This window comes from Onychomys torridus, chromosome 15 (assembly GCF_903995425.1).
Source record: "Onychomys torridus chromosome 15, mOncTor1.1, whole genome shotgun sequence".
In the NCBI taxonomy this organism is placed as follows: Eukaryota; Metazoa; Chordata; class Mammalia; order Rodentia; family Cricetidae; genus Onychomys; species Onychomys torridus.
The window spans coordinates 13,392,750-13,411,449 of record NC_050457.1 but is presented as its reverse complement, the minus strand read 5'-3'; the positions used below and the strand labels follow the sequence as shown (position 1 = coordinate 13,411,449).

Here is an 18,700-nt window from a genome sequence, read left to right as displayed (position 1 = left end):
AATTTCCATGAATGTATGCTGAAGTTATAGCTTAATCTATTTCTTATTTAACAAAATTCAAATAGTTTTGATGATAAGAAAGTATTTGTTTCAGTGATCAAATTATTGACATTATATTTAAAGAGACTCACATGCAAAGGCATTTAAATGTGTCTTTGATATGCTTTGGACATTGTCTTTACATTTCCCTTCTCATAGGACAAAGTGTATCTTCATTCAAATTCTCTGAAGTTTTTATTGTATCTTCGTTTACTATAAGATAGTGACAACTAATATTAGACAGACATCATTTGAATGATGCTTTGATGAAAGGCTAGGCTTTTAATTGTTTTTCTCAAGTTGGTATTAAAGATTAATTGCAACATCTGTGCCAGATAAAGCCTGTAATAGTTTTAAGCTTTTATGTTCACCAGAATTAGGCATGCATCTAATAATAATTATTATTATTAATAAGTTTCATCATTTGAATACCCATATGCCTTAGCTTGAATAAATACAATCTGAGTGTATAGGTTAGGATAAATGGAGACATAAGAAAAATGTTCACCCACATCTACAGGGTTTGCCTTAGTAGTTCAGGCAGCATTGTGCTGATGCACAGTGGGACTGGAACTGGGAAAAAAAGATCATTTTGATTGTCCTCAACTAGATTTTTCTCTTTGGATGTTGAATGTCGATGCTTATAAGAAGAGCAATCCAGCAGAAAAGAATGTTTTCCTCTTTTAGAGATGGATTTGTAGGGGCAGCTTTGGCTCCGTCATACTCGCCTCTTCTGTGTGCTTGTCCTAAGCCTGTGTGTCAGGGAGAACATTCCTCTGGGCAGGTGGGAAGGCCTGACATGGTCTGTGTGTCTTCCATAGCTCAGTGCCTCCACGAGCACCCTGTTCACCTTAATGACACTGTGAATAGGGCAGCTGCAGTAGCAGGACTCCACCACACATGGCTGAATAGCATTCTGGGGTGGGTGAAGCCTCACATTCTCTCTTTTCCTAGAACCCTAGACTAGGAGTTTTGTACTTCCGGCAGCAGAAAAGTCAACTGGGCTAAGTGTTTGGTGCTGTGTGGCATTCAGTCCAAATGATGGTTTGATATGTAGGATATGAAATATGTAATTAGAATGTTTACATACAACATCAGGATTATCCTTGGTGAAAATGTCAATAGCAAGGAATAAAATGAGTCTGACCCTGGCACATATTATCAGAGACAATGATGTGCAGGGGTGAAAGGCTCCTCCTGGTCTTTTCATAGACAAACGGGGACCAGTCCCTCCCATCTAGGGAGTCCTGGTTTTGATGTACCCAGGCTGTTCTCTCACGGCTTCACTGAATACATGTGACCATTACATCATAAATGGGATAGAAACAAATTTTACTTTTTAAAAAATAGACACTTGAGGCAGAGAATGAAGAGGCCAGAAGGAATCTTTTCTCCTTCCTTGCTGAATAGAGACTAATTTTTTAAAATGATTTTTTTTATGTGTACTAGTGAAATGTTCTTAATTTCAACTTTGTTTCACAGCTCACAAACCCTCAGTTGTACATTTGGGGACTAAAATGTCTATGTAATTACTTTTTCCTTTTGAGAACTCTGTTGTCATTTTATGCATATGGAAGTGTTTTGATTATTTGCTCCTACACTCTTAAAATGGAATTTTTCTTCTTATTGTAATTACGCAGCAGCAAATGTGAAGGGTGAGAACCATTTGCTGCAAGGTGATTACACTTAACTTGTAAAGCTTCAGAACCTCTTTCTCACGTGTATGAGTGTGATCAGCCCTGTCTTCTGTCGTACCCTGTCAAATCTTCCATTTAAGTATTGTGAAAACTCTTTGTTTTTTTCAGGTCGAATGAGTGATATGGTTGTGAATGGTCATCCAATAGATTCAGAGCCTAAAGAAGATGAGCCATGCAGTGAAGAAACAGACCCACTGCATGATCTGTTTGCTGAAATTTTACCTGAATTACCAGATTCCTTTGAAATAGACATATATCACACTGAGGAAGATGACGAAGAAGAGGAGGAGGACTGTGCAAATGCAACGGATGTCACAACCACCCCCTCAGTGCAGTACATCAATGGGAAGCAGCTTGTCACCACCGTGCCGAAGGACCCGGAAGCTGCAGAAGCTAGGCGTGGACAGTATGAAAGTGTTGCCCCTTCTCATAATTTCTCAGACAGTTCTGCAAGTGAGACCCAACAGTTTATAATAGCAGAAACGGAATTGTCCACTGCAATGCAATTTAACCAATCTGAAGAAGCCACCGAATTGTTAGAAATCACATGGAAACCTGAGACTTACCCTGAAACACCAGAACACTTTTCAAGCGGTGAGCCTGATCTTTTGCCTACAATCCCATCCCATGATGGCAAAACCACTAAATGGGCAGAGTCCATCACAGAAAGTAGGCCAAACCTTGAAAATCCAGAGCACCAGCAGCCCAAGCCTATACCTCTGTCTCCTGAAGAGTCTTCAGGAGAGGGTGCCATTGACCAAGTATCTCAAAAAACAATCTTCTCTGGGGCTACAGAAGTAGCATTTGGCAAAGAGGCAGAACAAAGTCCTACCATAACTACCTCTAATATACTTTCAAGTTCTGTGTCTGTAAACGTCTCTGAGGAAGAATCAGTTACCCTAACAGGAACCCCACAGACTGATAACTCCTTGTCTACTGTGGACAGCTGGGTAGAGATGACATCTAAGCAAACTATAGAGTTCTCAGGGAGTTTTCCAGCCCCGATTATGGAAGGGTCTGGGGAAGTAGAAGAATATGAAAATAAAATCTTCACTGTGGTAACTGATTTACCACAGGGAAATCCTCCAGATACACTCGCCCCTTTGGATGTGGGTGAGATAATGATCACAGATGGCCATGTCTACAGTCCTGAAACCAGCACTTCTTTGGAGTCAGAGCTCCCCTCTACAGGTGGAAGACCTTCACAGTTTGTAATGCCAACAGATGCTTCTGAGTGGGTTTCCGGTACATCTTTTGAAGAAAGGACAAGAAAAGAAGGGAAAGAGGAAACTACAAAGGCGGTCCCTGTCGCTGAAGTCCAATCACCAACACAGAGGTCGAATCACTTCATTTTACCTCCGGGATTAGAAAGCTCAAATGGAGCTGCAGCAAGTGATTCAGCTCCCTGGGAAAGTTTCACACCAGAGACAACACCCATACAGGTTGAACAGGAAATGGCAAATTCTACTCCTGCTTTTAAAGAAACAGATGATTGGGTCAGTTTGGAGGCACAGATCTCTGAGCATAGTAGTAGCAGTCAGCCCCTGGTCCAGGAAGTGCAGCCCACTCTCTCACAGTGGCCCACCTTTCTTTCTATGGAACAGGGCTCAGGAGATGCTGGTGCTGATGGAGAATCCACAACTGCTTCGTTTTTATTAACTTTAGAGTCTGAAACCCCAGTCGACAAAGAATTACCCAGTACTCTGTCTCCCAGTGTGGAAACTGCATCCACCTCTGAGCCAACAGGATTGGCTCTGAATACTGTACAGGGTAGAGGAGTTGCTGAAGTTATGAACCAGGCATCTGAGGAAACCCTGACTTCAGAAGTACCAGGAAAGCCAACTCCCCAGGCAGAAGGAAGGGATTTTTCTGCAGCCTTTCCTTTGGGAGAAGATTATAGTGGTGACTTTAGTGAAGCTTCAACAGTGTCTTATCCAATAACAAAAGAGGAGAGAGTGGGGACGGGAGGCTCTGAGAAAGACCGAGTTAGGGATGTGCAGACTTCATCATCTATACCACCTACCTCAGATGACATCAACCCAGTGCCTGCCGCAAAAGAGCTCAGTGGTACCATGGCCAGCATCTCAGCCTTCCCCTGGGAAGAGTTCATCGCCTCAGCTGAGGGCTCTGGTGAGCAGTTGGCCTCAGTCAGCAGCTCTGTTGACCCGGTGCTTCCCCTTGCTGTGGACACTTTTTCTGGTACAGAGTCTCCATTTTTTGATGAAGGATTTCAAGAAGTGGGTGCTGTGACAGAAGCAGATAAAAGATCCATTGCCTTGTCCACAGCAGAAACTGGAAATTCTGTCGATCCGACAGAAAATGGGGACATACAGGTAAATGGCACAATTTCAGTGGACTTTCCCCAAACAATGGAGCCAGCCAAATTATGGTCTAAACAGGAAGTCAATCCTGTAAAACAAGCGACCAAAACTGAAACAGCATCTGAGGACAAAACTCCAGAGCGAACGACTTTTGACTCTCTCCACAGTTCTCTTGCACCAGAACAAAGAATTTTGGAATCCCAAACACTTCCTGAAGCTAGACTCCAAACTTCAGATTACTCTGTGCTAACAACTAAGACAACATACAACACTAATGAGGAAATGGGGCCAGAAATGGCCATAGCTCATCAGTCTACTCCACATCCAGGGATAAAAGGCTCAGAATCACATACTACTCCTCCTGAAGCTACTGGGAAGTCACATTCTTTCCTAGCTACTTCTTTAGTGACTGAATCTATACCAGCTACAAGTGTAGTCATGGATACCTCAACCCAAAATGTAGAAAGTCTACAACTCTTTGAAAAGGTTATGAAGCCAACAATTAAAGAGTCAAATATTGATCTCTCATTCTCTGGACTGGGATCAGGGGAGGCCTTGCCCCCTCTACCTACAACATCAGTGAGTTTGACTGAAATGGAGCAGATCCTTAGCACGTTGTATCCTGAGACATCTCACACGGATAGTTTAGGAACAAACATTTTAAGTGATAAAGTGGAAGATGATGTAAGAATAGGAAATGAGACAGGTGAAGTTAGAACGCTCATTTCCAAAACAGATAGTAAGGAAGTGCCCCACACAACTTGGAGTGGTGGTGGAACAGAAGGACCTACTGCTTCACCTCTGCCTTTCACCCAGCACATGGACATAGAGCATTCTCCAAATCAGACCCTCAGGTGGGAAGAGGAAATGCAGACACACAGACCACAAACCTTGACTGAACAGATCTCTACTGATAATTCTTCAACATCAGAAACTGAAGCAGCAGCAACCTCTTCCACTGTTTTTCTAGATCGAACTTATAATATCAACATGACCAATGCATTGGCTGCATCAGCATCAAAACAAGCTGATGTCTTTGATGTGAATTCCGGAGAAGGGTCTGGAGAAGTGGATGCTCTTGATTTAATGTACACCTCTGGACCTACTCAGGCAACCAGTCACGGAGACAGCATGTTTGCTTCTGATGGATTCCTGGAAAAGCATCCAGAGGTGTCAAGGAATGAGGCTGGAGCAACTGATGGACCAACAGCTTCAGCAATGCTACCGCATCACTCAGAGTACAATGAGAATGCCCTGCATTCAACTAGCACGCCGCCAAGCATGGTGCTGTATGAGAGTCCCACAGAAGGTATTGTAGGCGGTTTGCAAGACCACATCAGATTTGAAGGTTTTACCTTGAAACCTAACCGAAGAAAACCCACTGAAAACATTATTATAGATCTAGACAAAGAGGATAGTAAAGATTTAGGATTGACAATTACTGAGAGTGCTATTGTTGAAATTCTACCTGAGCTGACATCAGATAAAAACATTATTATAGACATTGATCACACTAAACCTGTATATGAGTACATCCCTGGGATACAAACAGACCTAGATCCAGAGATGCCACTGGGATCACAGGGAAGTAATGAAGAAACCCTTCAAGTTCAAGAGAAGTACGAGACAGCTGTTAACCTTTCTACAACTGAGGAAGCCTTTGAGGGCTCTGGTGATGCCCTTTTTGCTGGCTACAGGCAAGCAATGTACAATGAGTCCGTAAGTTCTGAGGATATAAAGCATCCAGAGCACACAAGCTTTAACTTTGCAACTGGGATCCCAGTTCCCAGCATAGAAACAGAATTAGATACTTTCCTTCCCACAGTGTCAACCCTGCACACCCCTAGTAAGCTAACCACAGTTGGTCCAGAAATTGAAAAACCCAAAATAGAAGTGGTATCTCTGGATGATATATTTGAATCTAGCACCTTGTCGGATGGCCAAGCTATTGCAGACCAAAGTGAAGTAATATCAACACTGGGTCATTTAGAAAGGACACAGGAAGAATATGAAGAGAAGAAATACAGAGGGCCTTCTTTCCAGCCTGAATTCTTTTCAGGAGCGGGGGAGGCATGGACAGGTCCCCCTGCTTATGTAAGTATTGGTAGTACCCGCCTAGTGGCTCAGCACTTGACAGAGACCCCTGATGTGACAGGAGGATCTGACTCCACACATGGAGGAACACCTGCAGTTTTCTCTCTGGCAGAGTTGTCACCACAGACACCACGGTCCCCCTTTCCTGTCTATGTAGACAGTGGAGTCTCCGAATACCCAGAGGTTCCCCACACAAGTGCTCACCTGGGTTCTGGTGCTGCCACATCACAAATACCTATGGATGGTTCTTTTAAGGAAGTCCGTGCTAATATTGAAGCAACCATCAAGACATCCAGTGAAAAAGATTTCCACAGCACTGAGTCTCCATTCTTGTCTCCTGATACTACATCAGATATTTCAGAAGGTGAAACTAAGCCTAACTTACTAGAAGAACAGGAAACTGCTCCCACCAAACTAATTGTTGAAGAAGAAACGGAGACCTCCCAAGATTCCCCAAACAAAGCCAATGATCCAGGAGAAACAATTGGAATGTCTCCCAGTGTAAAAACACTGGAGAGTGGACCTGGCCTTACAGCTGCAGATGACACTGAGTTAGTAGGTGCTATACAGTGGCCACATCCCACTTCTGCTTCTGTGGCTTTCAGGGTTGAGACAGGTGTGGTACCTCAGCCCATTCCACAGAAGCCTGAGGAGCCCACCTTTCCTTCCTTGGAAATTAATCAGGAAACATACACATCTTTAATTGGAGAAGACTCCATAACAGCAGCATCTGAAAATCAAGTGTCAAAAAGAATTCTTGCTCACAATAACCAGGCAACAGTCAGCACTCTGGATCTAAATACTCCCCATTCCATACCACCATTTTCCATTCTGGACAATTCTAATGAAACTGCTTTCCTGATTGGCATTAATGAAGAGTCCGTGGAAGGCACAGCAGTTTATCTACCAGGTAAGATGTCAACATTGATACATCTGTTTCCAAGACTTGGATCAGTCCCTTGGTTCTAACCTATATATGTATATATGTTCTGTGTAATGTGAAATTCATAGAGATTTTTATATTGTTCAGGCCAACCAAGCCACAGTAGTGAGTTATAACTTGATGCAATGAATTTAAGTATGGACATTTCTGTACTTTACAGACATACTTTGCATTTTTTTCTGCGTCTTACAGACAACATACAGTTTGTAGATAAAGTGAAATAATGGTGTAAAACTCAATGTGTTTTCATATACAGCTGAAATATTACCTTGTCATGTGTGACAATTATGCATCATAGCTGTAAAACTGGAGGAAATCAGACTTTTCTTTTAAAGTCCCTTTCCTTTAATAGATGCTATTATAAGCTGTCAGGCCTCTGACATTTGAGAATAGTAACTGTTCTTACAGATTCTTGTGGTTGGTGCGATCAATTACAGTTTGTACTCTAGTGTGATTTCCTTCCTTAGAAAAAACACTACACAATTCTAACTTAGCTCTTAGTCATAGTCTATTTAGTGTATGTTTACATTCTACCTCTTGAGAAATTAATTCCTATTTATATACTGACTATAAAAAGCATAAATTTGATACTACTTCATATAGACCATTTCATTTAATCTTCACAAAATGCCTTAAAACTCATCCTTTTACATGGAGCTCCATGTAAAAGGATAAGACAGAGGTATTCAGAAAGGGTCAGTAATTTGCCCAAGGATACACAGCCACACCACGGCAAAAGTGGGGTTGACAAAACAACCCTACTCTCATGTCCATGGTCGTTTTACTGCCCTTTTACTCGTTTTCAATATAGGATATAATTAACAACTGATATTTGTAAATAATATGTAAACCAGAAAACTTGGAATATTTACTTAACAAAAGTGATCTTTTTTATAATCTAGCCTAATAATGTTGAAAAGGCATCTTATTGTCTGTTCCTAGAATGTTAATATTTAAATAGGAATAATAATGAAACCCACAAATAACCACCATCACCGGCCTAGAAAGAAAGCAAGAAAGGAAGAGATGGAGGGAGGGAGAAGAAACAGGGTTTTAAGGACTGTGTGGGTTGAAAGTATGTCTCATCTTAAATACTGTATTTAGGTCATGGCTTTTAGAATTATTCTTCTAGTCATGTTAATATTACTGTGACAAAGGTTACTGTGATTTTTATCTTGAGAATCAGAAGAATACATTTATTAGAAAGTTATGATTTTAATAAAAGATTTAGACTTAGAATATTTTGTGAATACAATTGATTCAAGGTAGTTGACACTGAGAGTACTTTGGAGTATCACTCTGTTAAACATATAATGATAACCCAGTGATCTGGCTAACATTATTGTTTCATCAGTAAACATAGAATGTGGAACTAACTGGCAGATGAAAGGGAAGCTCGGGATTGTCCAGACCATACTATTTACTGACGGCATTGTGTCTTCACAGAGCTCCCCCTCTACTGTAATTCTGTAGATAGCAGCTTGTGTGGGGGTGCCCACCTTATCTGTTGCTGGGTCAGCATGTCCTGGCCCATGCAAACTACTCAGGGAAGAACGAGATGCTGAAATCCAAGCTGGTCTCTTAACCGGAACTTCTTCAAGTTCACAGGAAAAGCCCCTTTCCAGCCAGGGCTTGTCACATGACCTCAGTGTGCTGTCTGTTGTCTATGATGGGACTGAAAGCATGCTACAGTGCCACAAGCATGGCCACCACCTAAGTGTCAGTTGGATTCTGTTCAGTATGTGTGTCATGGACTACAATCTTGTACCCTAGGCAGTGTTCTTTAGTATGCAGCAAACCAAGACTGTAGGGAGATTTAAAAAAATCTTTGGACATACAAGAGAAAGTATTTTAGAAAAATCAAGGCAGATTTTAGAGAAACTGAGTAAGCATCTGATTTTTAATATGAATAGATGGATGTGTAGACTCATCAGGTTCCTGTAGTTGTCCAGATTTTACTTGATGCTAAGGAAGGTTGAGTTTGATCTTCTCATCTGGGAATGGATTATGTTCTTTCTATAGCCAGTGTTTCATTAGAACTTAGACATCTTTTCATGTGCAGTTATTTCAGAATTTGGGGGAGGTAAGATTTTTGAGAACACGGTTGTATCCATATAGCATCTATTTTATTTCAAATGTTTGGCAAAACTTTTGAATTTCAATTGGATTCTTGGACATTTTTGAGAATTAAGCATTTATGAAACAATATTAAATTTCATAATAAAATACATATATCCACACTATATAACAAAATAAAATATGTGCTTCAGAGGTATAAAGTATTTATTTTTAGAAAATATACCTTAACTATTATATTTAACTAAAAGTTTATGGTTTGGACTTTTCATCCATCTCCTAGGAGGATTAGTTTTATTTATGTTTTATTAAGAAAATTGTAATAAGATTTGGGGCTTCATTTTAAGTGAGCATTTTGTATTTGGGGTTGTTTTTATACAGTAGAGTTTAATCCATGTGTTGCTTTTCTTCAAGTATAGTTTAAAGGAGTACATTGGAACGTGTTTTTGGAAAAGGCATGTTAATGTAGCAGAAGAAACTTCAGTGCACACTTTCGAAGACAGTTTCTGAGCATTAATTGGTAAAAGGCAATAGTAATTCAAATACTGGTAACAAGCCAATCTGCTAAAAGAATGCATGTTCTGTGTTCCCAGCCATTTCACATGAACTAACATCGTTTAAAAGAATACATTTCCATTCACTGTGCACATATGTGTAATCATTTTTAACTAAAATCAATGCCATTATCATGCCAACTAAATCTGCCATAGAATATATTAGTGGACAGACGGGTTATAATGTATTGTTTACAAGTAATAATGATTGAATCCTAGAAATAACTAGATAGAATTTGTAATAATTAGTTTTAATGCCAAGAAACACTCCAGAGTAATGTTAATTTTATGCGCAGTATCTCTGAACTGCTATGGTAAAGCTTATATCATGGTAGTAGTAAGTGACATTTTGTGCTAAAATACATTTAAACCCAGAAGGAGAGACTGATTGTTCTTATCTTCCTGAACATGATAGGACCTGATCACTGCAAAACGAATCCATGCCTCAATGGAGGCACCTGCTATCCTACGGAGACTTCCTATGTGTGCACCTGTGTACCTGGATTCAGTGGAGACCAGTGTGAACTGGGTAAGATGCTCTTGGCTGAAGAGCTGTGGGACTTTTCTAGCATCTATAGTGGGAGAAAGCGTGTGCTGTAATATCCATCAGCAATTTCAAAGAAACCTGTGTATACACGAACTGTATATTGAATGAGTTAGTTAAACAGGTCTTTGATGGTTTTGCCAAAGAAATCCATACCCACCAGGGCTTCCCAAGGCCATTCTGTCTTTCTGTAAACCTGGGAAGTAACTGACGCTTCTCTACCAGACAAGAGATTCTTTATTAGTTCCAGGGCTCAGCGGATTCACCAATTAGCAATGGAAACACCTTACTCTAGATATTTTTGGAATTGTTTTAGGGTTTCCAGTTTCAGCAAGGAAACATTCATGAAAGACAATTTCAGATTTAAAAACTGAATTTTTTTTTTTTTTGGTGTGTGTAACATTGACCAAAATAAAACACATAATGTACTTACACAAATTACTTTGATAAAATCTGGAATTTTTATTTAGCTGTCATCATGTGCCTTATCTAGCAACCTCTCACTTACTAGAACATTTTTGGCCCCTTTGTTGACATTTACAATTTTATTTTAGATTTTGATGAATGTCATTCTAACCCTTGTCGAAATGGAGCCACTTGTGTGGATGGTTTTAATACATTTAAGTGCCTCTGCCTTCCAAGTTATGTTGGTGCCCTGTGTGAACAAGGTAAGAGCTATTATAGCATTGTGTGTGTGTGTGTGTGTGTGTGTGTGTGTGTGTGATGAACATTAATGATGTTAATTTCGGGACTTGCTCTATATGCTTTGTATTGGGAAAGTGCACAGGTTACATTAGGGTTCCTTGTATGTGAATAGCCCCAAACATCTAAACTATAGAGTGGTCTTGACTGTGTTCGTTTTGCTGATATGATATGCTGGAATCATAATGGGCATCCTGAGGTGAATTTCAAGACATCTGGTAAAAAAAGAAATACAGTTGTAAGTATTTCTGGGAACACAACAGTAATTTATCACCTCATGACCTGTATGTGTACCAAGATTAATGAATTGCCTTATTTTATCCAAACAACCATTTGAGATTCTGGGGCTTATGTTCACAGTCAGCCATATCTAGGGAATGCCTTGACCCAGGGTTACAGTGCATTAGCTGTGGCTTGCCACATATTTTGTGGAAGAGGTTGTACCACTGCTTCCAGGAAACTATTCTGTTAATGAAGTGCCTAGGTTTTCTGAATGAAAGAAAGGCCCCAAATCTCATACTCCTTGTGGTTTTCCCTTTATGGCCAAACTCATGGAGTGTTCCAGGTGGTTAGTGGTACCTACATTGCTTGTTTCGTCATTCAGAAACGGACTGCAGGCTCAGCACACTGAGCTTCCGAATGCTGGTTTCCTCTATGGAAAGTCACGCCGTGGGTTGGCTTTGAGAAGAATGTTCCATGCCAGTCTTCCATTCCACAAAACAAAATGCAAATGTACACTCTGACACATCAGCCCACTCTCCCATTTTGTGCCATTAATCCAGATGTTTACTACGATGAAAGCAAGAGGAAACCCAAAGTCACTTGGACTGAAGTTACAGATGTAGGGGATAGCTAATGGCTACATTTTAAAGATGTTTTTTTTTTTTTTATTTTTTAAAATTGCACAAAATAAGTCCATTTCAGATTTTACATATTAAAGCAGACCAAGCTCATACCCTTTAAATTTTTTTCACATTTACTTATTATGTTGTGCCTTTAGGTACATGTGGAGGAGGACATTCTTTTGTTATTCTTTGTTTGGTTTGGTTTTTGGAAACAGAGTTTCTCTATGTAGCCCTGGCTGTCCTAGAATTCACTTTGTAGACCAGGCTGGCCAGGAACTCAGATCCATCCACATGCCTCTGCCTCCCAAGTAAGTGGCTAGGACTAAAGTTCTTCACCACCACCATCTCGTCTAAACTCATATTCTTAAAGTAAGAGTAAGAAACATATTACCTCATGAACACAAAAGGGGAAGGCACTTACGCACTCCAATGCATTGGAATGATTATTAACATGCAGTTTCCAGTCCAGGGAGCTACACAAACAAACAAACAAACAATAATTTGTCTGAATATTTGTTGAGCACCTACTGTTGTCCAGACTCTGAAACACTAAAGAGTGCATGGATTCACCATGGTTTTCCAAGTGCTGACAACTTTGCATTGCATTAGGAACTAAGGCTTAGGGAAGACCAGTGATGCATTTAGGGTGACATACAAGTCACATGACCCTGAGCTGCATGCTTCTAAAGCCCACGTTTTTCCGCCATCTTCCCACTTCTGAAGCAACTCTCCAGGGCAGAGATCTCACTTGATGAGCGTCTGAGGGATTAAATGGGGATGGAGTCTCTGAAGGGACTCTGGACCTAGTTACCTCTCCTCAGCTTCTTTATTACTGGCGCCACCTAACTTCCAGGAGCCTCTGTTTTCTCTCCAGCCAGCCTAACCTTCCTGTGCTTCATTTGCTTACGACTGTCTACCCGGCTGTCTACCCAGCACAGCTGCGTTCTTCTCATTCACATCCCGGGCACAGGGAGATTTTTCTCTCTTCTTTTCCAGGTTGCCTAAGAACAAATGTTTTCTTCGTTAACAGCAGCGCTGTTGTCTGTCAGCTTTCTGTCCAAAGTTCCTAAGACTGTGTCATTGTCACTCAGCTGACCTTTGCCCTGCACGGGTAACTGCTGAAGTCTCCTGACTTTGAACAGGGGACGTGTTTTGGTGAATAATCACAAACTCTAGAAAGGGGCTTTTGGAACAGGAAAGAAACAGGTGCAGACAGATTGCTGCTGTGGAGGCTGGGGAGAGGGGTTGAGGTGTTGACAGCATCTTTAAGGCTTAGCAGCTCTGTGTCAGAAGTGCAGAAAATGTCACCTACACAGCCCAGGACAGATTTTTATGGAGTACTTTGAAGAGAGACTGTTCAGCTTCTGCAGTCATGAGCAGGAGTTTCCAGGGTGGTTGTGTTGTGACTTTTGTGCTGTAAGGACCCTGAGGCATATGATGCCCATCTACAATAATGAGTGATTTTTAAGAATGTATCATTTATGCAGGCCTGTGACAGAGCTCAGAGGTAGAATGGTTTCCCAGCATGTGCAAAGCTCTGGATTTGGTCCCAAATATTGAAGAAAGGGCGCAGGGGCGGGGGACTAAAAATACTTCAAAGTGTTGCCTTGAAAGAACAAAACCAAAAAAAAAAAAAAAAAAACCCAAAAGCAACAAAATACTGAGATTCACATTATTTTTAGATAAAATTGGAAAACACCAAGAGCAATTTGTTTGTTTGTTTGTTTGCTTTTCAAGACAGGGTTTCTCTATATAACAGCTCTGGCTGTCCTGGAACTTGCTCTGTAGTACAGGCTGCCATTGAACTCACAGAGCTCTGCCTGCCTCTGCCCCCATGTTCTGGGATTAAAGGTGCGAGCCACCACCACTGGGCCCAAGAGCAATTCTTATGTTCCATGGAAATAATACGTTGGGAGATGCTCCTCAATTATGTCCTCCTCTGTCACACAGCTGTTGAATTCATGAATATAGAAATTAAAGAGATAAAAATGAATTTTGACTTTACAAAGACAAAAGGGCCTTAATTCCACTAAGTGGTCATTTTACGGGTATTTACAGCTATAAGACAGCTGTGGTTTGGCAAGGATTTGTGGGACAGACTTATAATCCTACCTACTGGTGAAGTTGAGATTGAATCAGAGGATTTCAAGTTCAAGGACTGCTTGGCCAATTTAATGAGATGTTATTTCAGGAAAAAAGACATAAAGGAAGAAATAAGGCTATAGGTCAGTGGTAGGACATTTGCCTAGCATGCGTGTGGCCCGACATTCAATTCCTAGCTCTCCAATTTTTGAAAAGGGCTCTGTTTTACTTAGATAGTACAGGTGGTAAATTCTCCTATCTTGATGTTAATACAAACTCGGCTTCTGAATATCTGGGCCCATGTCCTTATAAGACTGTGCACTTATGAGCTAAGGAAGACATTTGTCTATTTTGGTGTGCTATAACAGACTCCCTGAGGCTATCTGCTTAATAAAGGGAAAGGTTATTTAATTTCTAATTGGTCAGGCTGAAAGTTCAAGACAGGGTAACTCCATCTATTTGGTCTCTGATTGGGGCCAACCTGCCACACCATGACAGGAAGGAGAAGTAGAAAGCAAACCAATTTTCTGCAGAGGGGAGAGATCAAAAGAGAGGCAACCTAACAGCCTTGCTCTTCTTATAACCAACTGCCTATGTTAAGACCAGAAAAAGCATTAGCATCGCCAGCACCCCTTCACCTAATTACCTTCCACTCAGGCTCATCTCTTGCTCTACCACCTCTTGGTACCCCAGTACCAGGGACTAGTCTCCAGCGAATGGACCTCTGGAGGATAAGCCACAACCAAACTGTGAAGTAGGTGGTCAAGCATTTGAATTTTATGGTTTTGCTTTTGTGGAAAAGAAAAGCAGAGTTATTGATAATCCATCTTTTTTTTTAAGATTTATTTATTATGTATAGAGTTCTGCCTGCATGTATGCCTGCAGGCCAGAAGAGGGCGCCAGATCTCATTACAGATGGTTGTGAGCCACCATGTGGGTGCTGGGAGTTGAACTCAGGACCTCTGGAAGAGCAGTTGGTGCTCTTAACCTCTGAGCCACCTCTCCAGCCCTTGATAATCCATCTTAATGACAAAAGATAGGAAAAAAAAGCAAAACTGACGTCATTCCATTTATAGAAGATAAGAATGTATGCACAGATGTTTTTCCTGATGTAGTAATCAGAAATTTGGGTCCTAACACTATATGCCTTATCTTAATATAAATGGTGAATTGCAGGGTTAAGACAAGCTGTGCAGTTACAACACTGCAGTATCGATTTTGGCAGGAAAAGTGTTCTAAGTGTTCTAAGAGGTTTCCAACTCTCATCCTGTCTAGAGAACCTCATACATGGAACTTGATTTCTTCCCTGACTTCCTCCCCACCCCCCATTACTGAATACTTTCAAGCGAACTTTTCCCAAAGGCAAACTAACATCCAGCTGACCAACACTGGCTGTCTTTGGGGTTCTGCCAGCCACTTCCCACTGAATCACATAGCTGTGTCATGGGTCCTTCCTATGAGAATTGGTGAGGTCCAAACAGTATCACAGGGCAACCTTCCAGGGCACGTTATCCAAAGCAGTCAGTCAGCCGCTGCCTGCGTCCAAACAGCAGAGTAAACTAGACCCATGACTGTTTGCAGGGATGAGCCACATCCATTGCAAATTGTGACTGGAAACACTGAAGTAAGGGGGAAAAATTAAATCTCTCAGGATGAAAATCTCAAAACTATGCCAAGAGGAATCAATTAGACCACAGTCAGGAGTTTGAGTTCCAATGGGCAACCATGGGTAGCATGTAAAACAAGCATTGGAATTTGATTTTTTTTTTTTTTTAATCTACGAATTGGTAAAATGAAGGGAAAGTAAATTTTATTTGGAGATCAGGAACTTCCCACTTGTTCCTTCTTGGGAGAAGAAAGCACACACTCCTAACGATGTCTCCAAAGCTGGCTGCTCAGGATAGTTCTTCCTTTCATAAATTGTACATGACAGGAGCCCGTGGCCTCCCAGAGAGCTCACCGGGGAGTGAACTCTTCCAGAACTTTTGAAGTCATTGTACAAATACAGTGTTCATGACCCCGTTAGTGGGAATCTCTGTCCCATCACTAGTGAGTGATCAGCTTAGAAAAGGTGTGTTGAAAAGAAGTTAGTGGCAAGTATTTCACAAGTAAGTCAGCCACTCTGCAGCCTGAGAGGCTTTAAGCGGGTTGCTCTGCTGGTTTTGTCTCCTTTGAAACTGTCCTTAATTAAGGAAATTGCAATTAATGCCTTTTCAGTACAAAGATGTGTATTGGCCCTCTTGACCGGGATCCGATGGAGTTACTTTACAATGATGTCTTTGTCACTGTGACCAAAATTTATGAATCATTTTACTTCAGGGACATTGCATAGATACTAGTTTGGGTGTCCTATCAACCCAGGAACTGAGGAGCCAAGTTTGAATGACGTAGGTAAGTCTAATAAATCTTGGCCTTGTTTCTTTGCAGACACTGAGACTTGTGATTACGGCTGGCACAAATTCCAAGGGCAGTGCTACAAATACTTTGCTCATCGCCGCACATGGGATGCTGCTGAAAGGGAATGTCGTCTACAGGGCGCCCACCTCACCAGCATCCTGTCTCATGAGGAACAAATGTTTGTGAATCGTATGTACCGGATGTGAACTGTTTGTGACTTCACTCTACCTTCCAGTATCTTAGCTGTCTTTGGATCCCAGTTAAAGTAGTTCTCTGTGCCCTCATTCAGTTTATGAAGTCTCTCACCGAGGAACTATATAAAATAAGCCATGTTATGTCTCCACTTCAGAATACCTTCAGATGTGGTACAAGATGTCATTACTTAGCATTCCAGCAGTGGCAGGTGGAACAGTGTACAGGTTGAATCATGAGCAATTGCTGTTTGCTCTTTATTTTCCCCCTCACATGAAGAGTTATTCCCTATTGCTCAATATAGTTCTTATCATGGTTAGTTATCACCACCATTTTTATTTTGAATATTTTCATGTGTTGTCACAGTGAAGCATAAAGTTGCTTTGAGGTTTTTTTCCCCTGCAAATTACAATAGAGTTGGACTAGCACCCTAATCATAACTCTGTATACATTGGTTCTTCTCAAATGGTCTAACTTTAGAAAGTGAGCCTGCCCATTAAGATCACAGAGAGGTGAAGATCAAAAGCTCATAAAACCAAGTACTGGGGCTGTCTCCTAACATCTCAACTCATAGGAAGAGGGAGCAGCTAGTCTTCATATAGCACATGGGTAGAACTACTTTGCTCATGGATGTTCAGTTAAATGTATCCTCATGATGCCTTCTATTCTTCTGAAATAGTTTTGTTAATTTGTAATCTGGGTAGAGGTCACTGAACTTTATTGCATGATATTTTAGTTAGTGATTCGTGTAATGGAAAATACCTTTGAAAGAAAATTTTCAGAAATACTTGGCCTTCGTGTTTATTGTTTTGACCAAAGATGTATTTTTTTTTTCTAAGAGAAGGGAGAATGTATAAAATCTGGTGTATTTTACTGATTCACTAAATCTTTGCTTTCAATGGCATAGATTAACAAGAAAAGTAAAAGGTTACTTTCTATCATGAGTGAAAATAGAAAAGTACTCAATTATGGTTAATCTCTAAGCAAATGATTGCCTCTGACATTATTAATTTTTTCATAGAGTTTGAAAATGTGCTTGTTAATTTGGTCCTCATTGGGCAGAAGAAGGATAAACTAGGAAAGATTTTTTTTTTTTTTTTATGAACAGCTAAGTAAAAAACCAGAGAAGAGGATGCATAACTCACTCTGAAAGTACTTTTCTTTGAAATGATGCTTTGCAACAGTGGCAAAACATCTGCCTTCTGTCCCTTAGGTGTGGGTCATGATTACCAGTGGATAGGCCTCAATGACAAGATGTTTGAACACGACTTCCGCTGGACTGATGGCAGCACCCTGGTAAGCTGCTGATGGGGATGAAAGCGTTAGGGTGCCGGGCACTGGCTTTATGTTAGGGAGTGAGCCCTGGGCTGGCTAGCATCCCTCTGTGGAGCAAGGAAGGACCGAGTGGCTACAGCTAACTCATCTAGCCGCCAGGGCCCTCTCCCGGAGCTGTGGACCTCTTAAAGGACAGAAGAGCAGACTCTGTGGAAAGGGCCAGCTAGACAATCAAAGCTGAGCTGGCCCCTCCCTCCAAATGGCTAGCTTTGCTTTTTTAGCTTCAAAGCAAAAAGGAAAAGAAAAATGTGAGAGAGGCAAGACAGATTTTTACAAGTACTTTTTTCTTCTTACACAATTGCAGTGAAATTCCATTATAAAGCATGGCTCATTTTTAGGTAGGAAAAGGGTTCGATTTTTAATGTAATGAAGTTTACAATGTTGTAAATCTTATTCCATTTCAGTAATGCTGAATAGTCTTTATTTATGTCTTATTTATTTCTGTTTCTTAACGTAAGGAATATGACTTGGAAATTCTGGCTACAACTCTGCTTAAACTGTACTTGTTTTTGTTTGCTTTTTCTAGTTTTGTTTGTTTTGGTTTTTAGGAAGGGGTTCACTATGTAAGCCCAACTGGCCTGCCGCTCAATATGTAGTGCAGTAAGTTCGTAAACTGAATGGACAAGAGACCTAGTGTTTTAATACTTGCCCAGCTGTGATTTGCCATGCTGGATGCACTTGGTACCACTGTTCATAACAGTCACTTGGGGAGAATAATTAAACACCTTTTCCCAGGCCTCAGTCCAGATGTATTCTAGCAAAACCTCCAGCAGCTGTGGTTCTCGGGCAATTCCCTGGTGTTCATGAAATGCTGTCAGCATTGAGATCCACTCAGCTGGACAGTAAGTGTAAATTAAGTTCTAAAACTGATAACAAGAA

General features: G+C 40.9%; 1 protein-coding gene across 2 annotated transcripts in view; it reads left to right on the top strand.

Annotated features, from left to right (window-relative positions):
* Vcan (versican) overlaps positions 1–18,700 on the top strand; it is a 100,349-nt gene that overhangs the window by 55,356 nt on the left and 26,293 nt on the right. Inside the window, exons 8-12 of one of the 2 annotated variants that reach the window (XM_036206890.1) lie at positions 1,845–7,061; positions 10,140–10,253; positions 10,823–10,936; positions 16,325–16,483; positions 17,700–17,782. In XM_036206890.1, coding sequence (XP_036062783.1) covers positions 1,845–7,061; positions 10,140–10,253; positions 10,823–10,936; positions 16,325–16,483; positions 17,700–17,782 — 5,687 coding nt within the window. The remainder of the gene's footprint in view (positions 1–1,844; positions 7,062–10,139; positions 10,254–10,822; positions 10,937–16,324; positions 16,484–17,699; positions 17,783–18,700) is intronic. The other variant, XM_036206889.1, reaches the window with a different exon arrangement.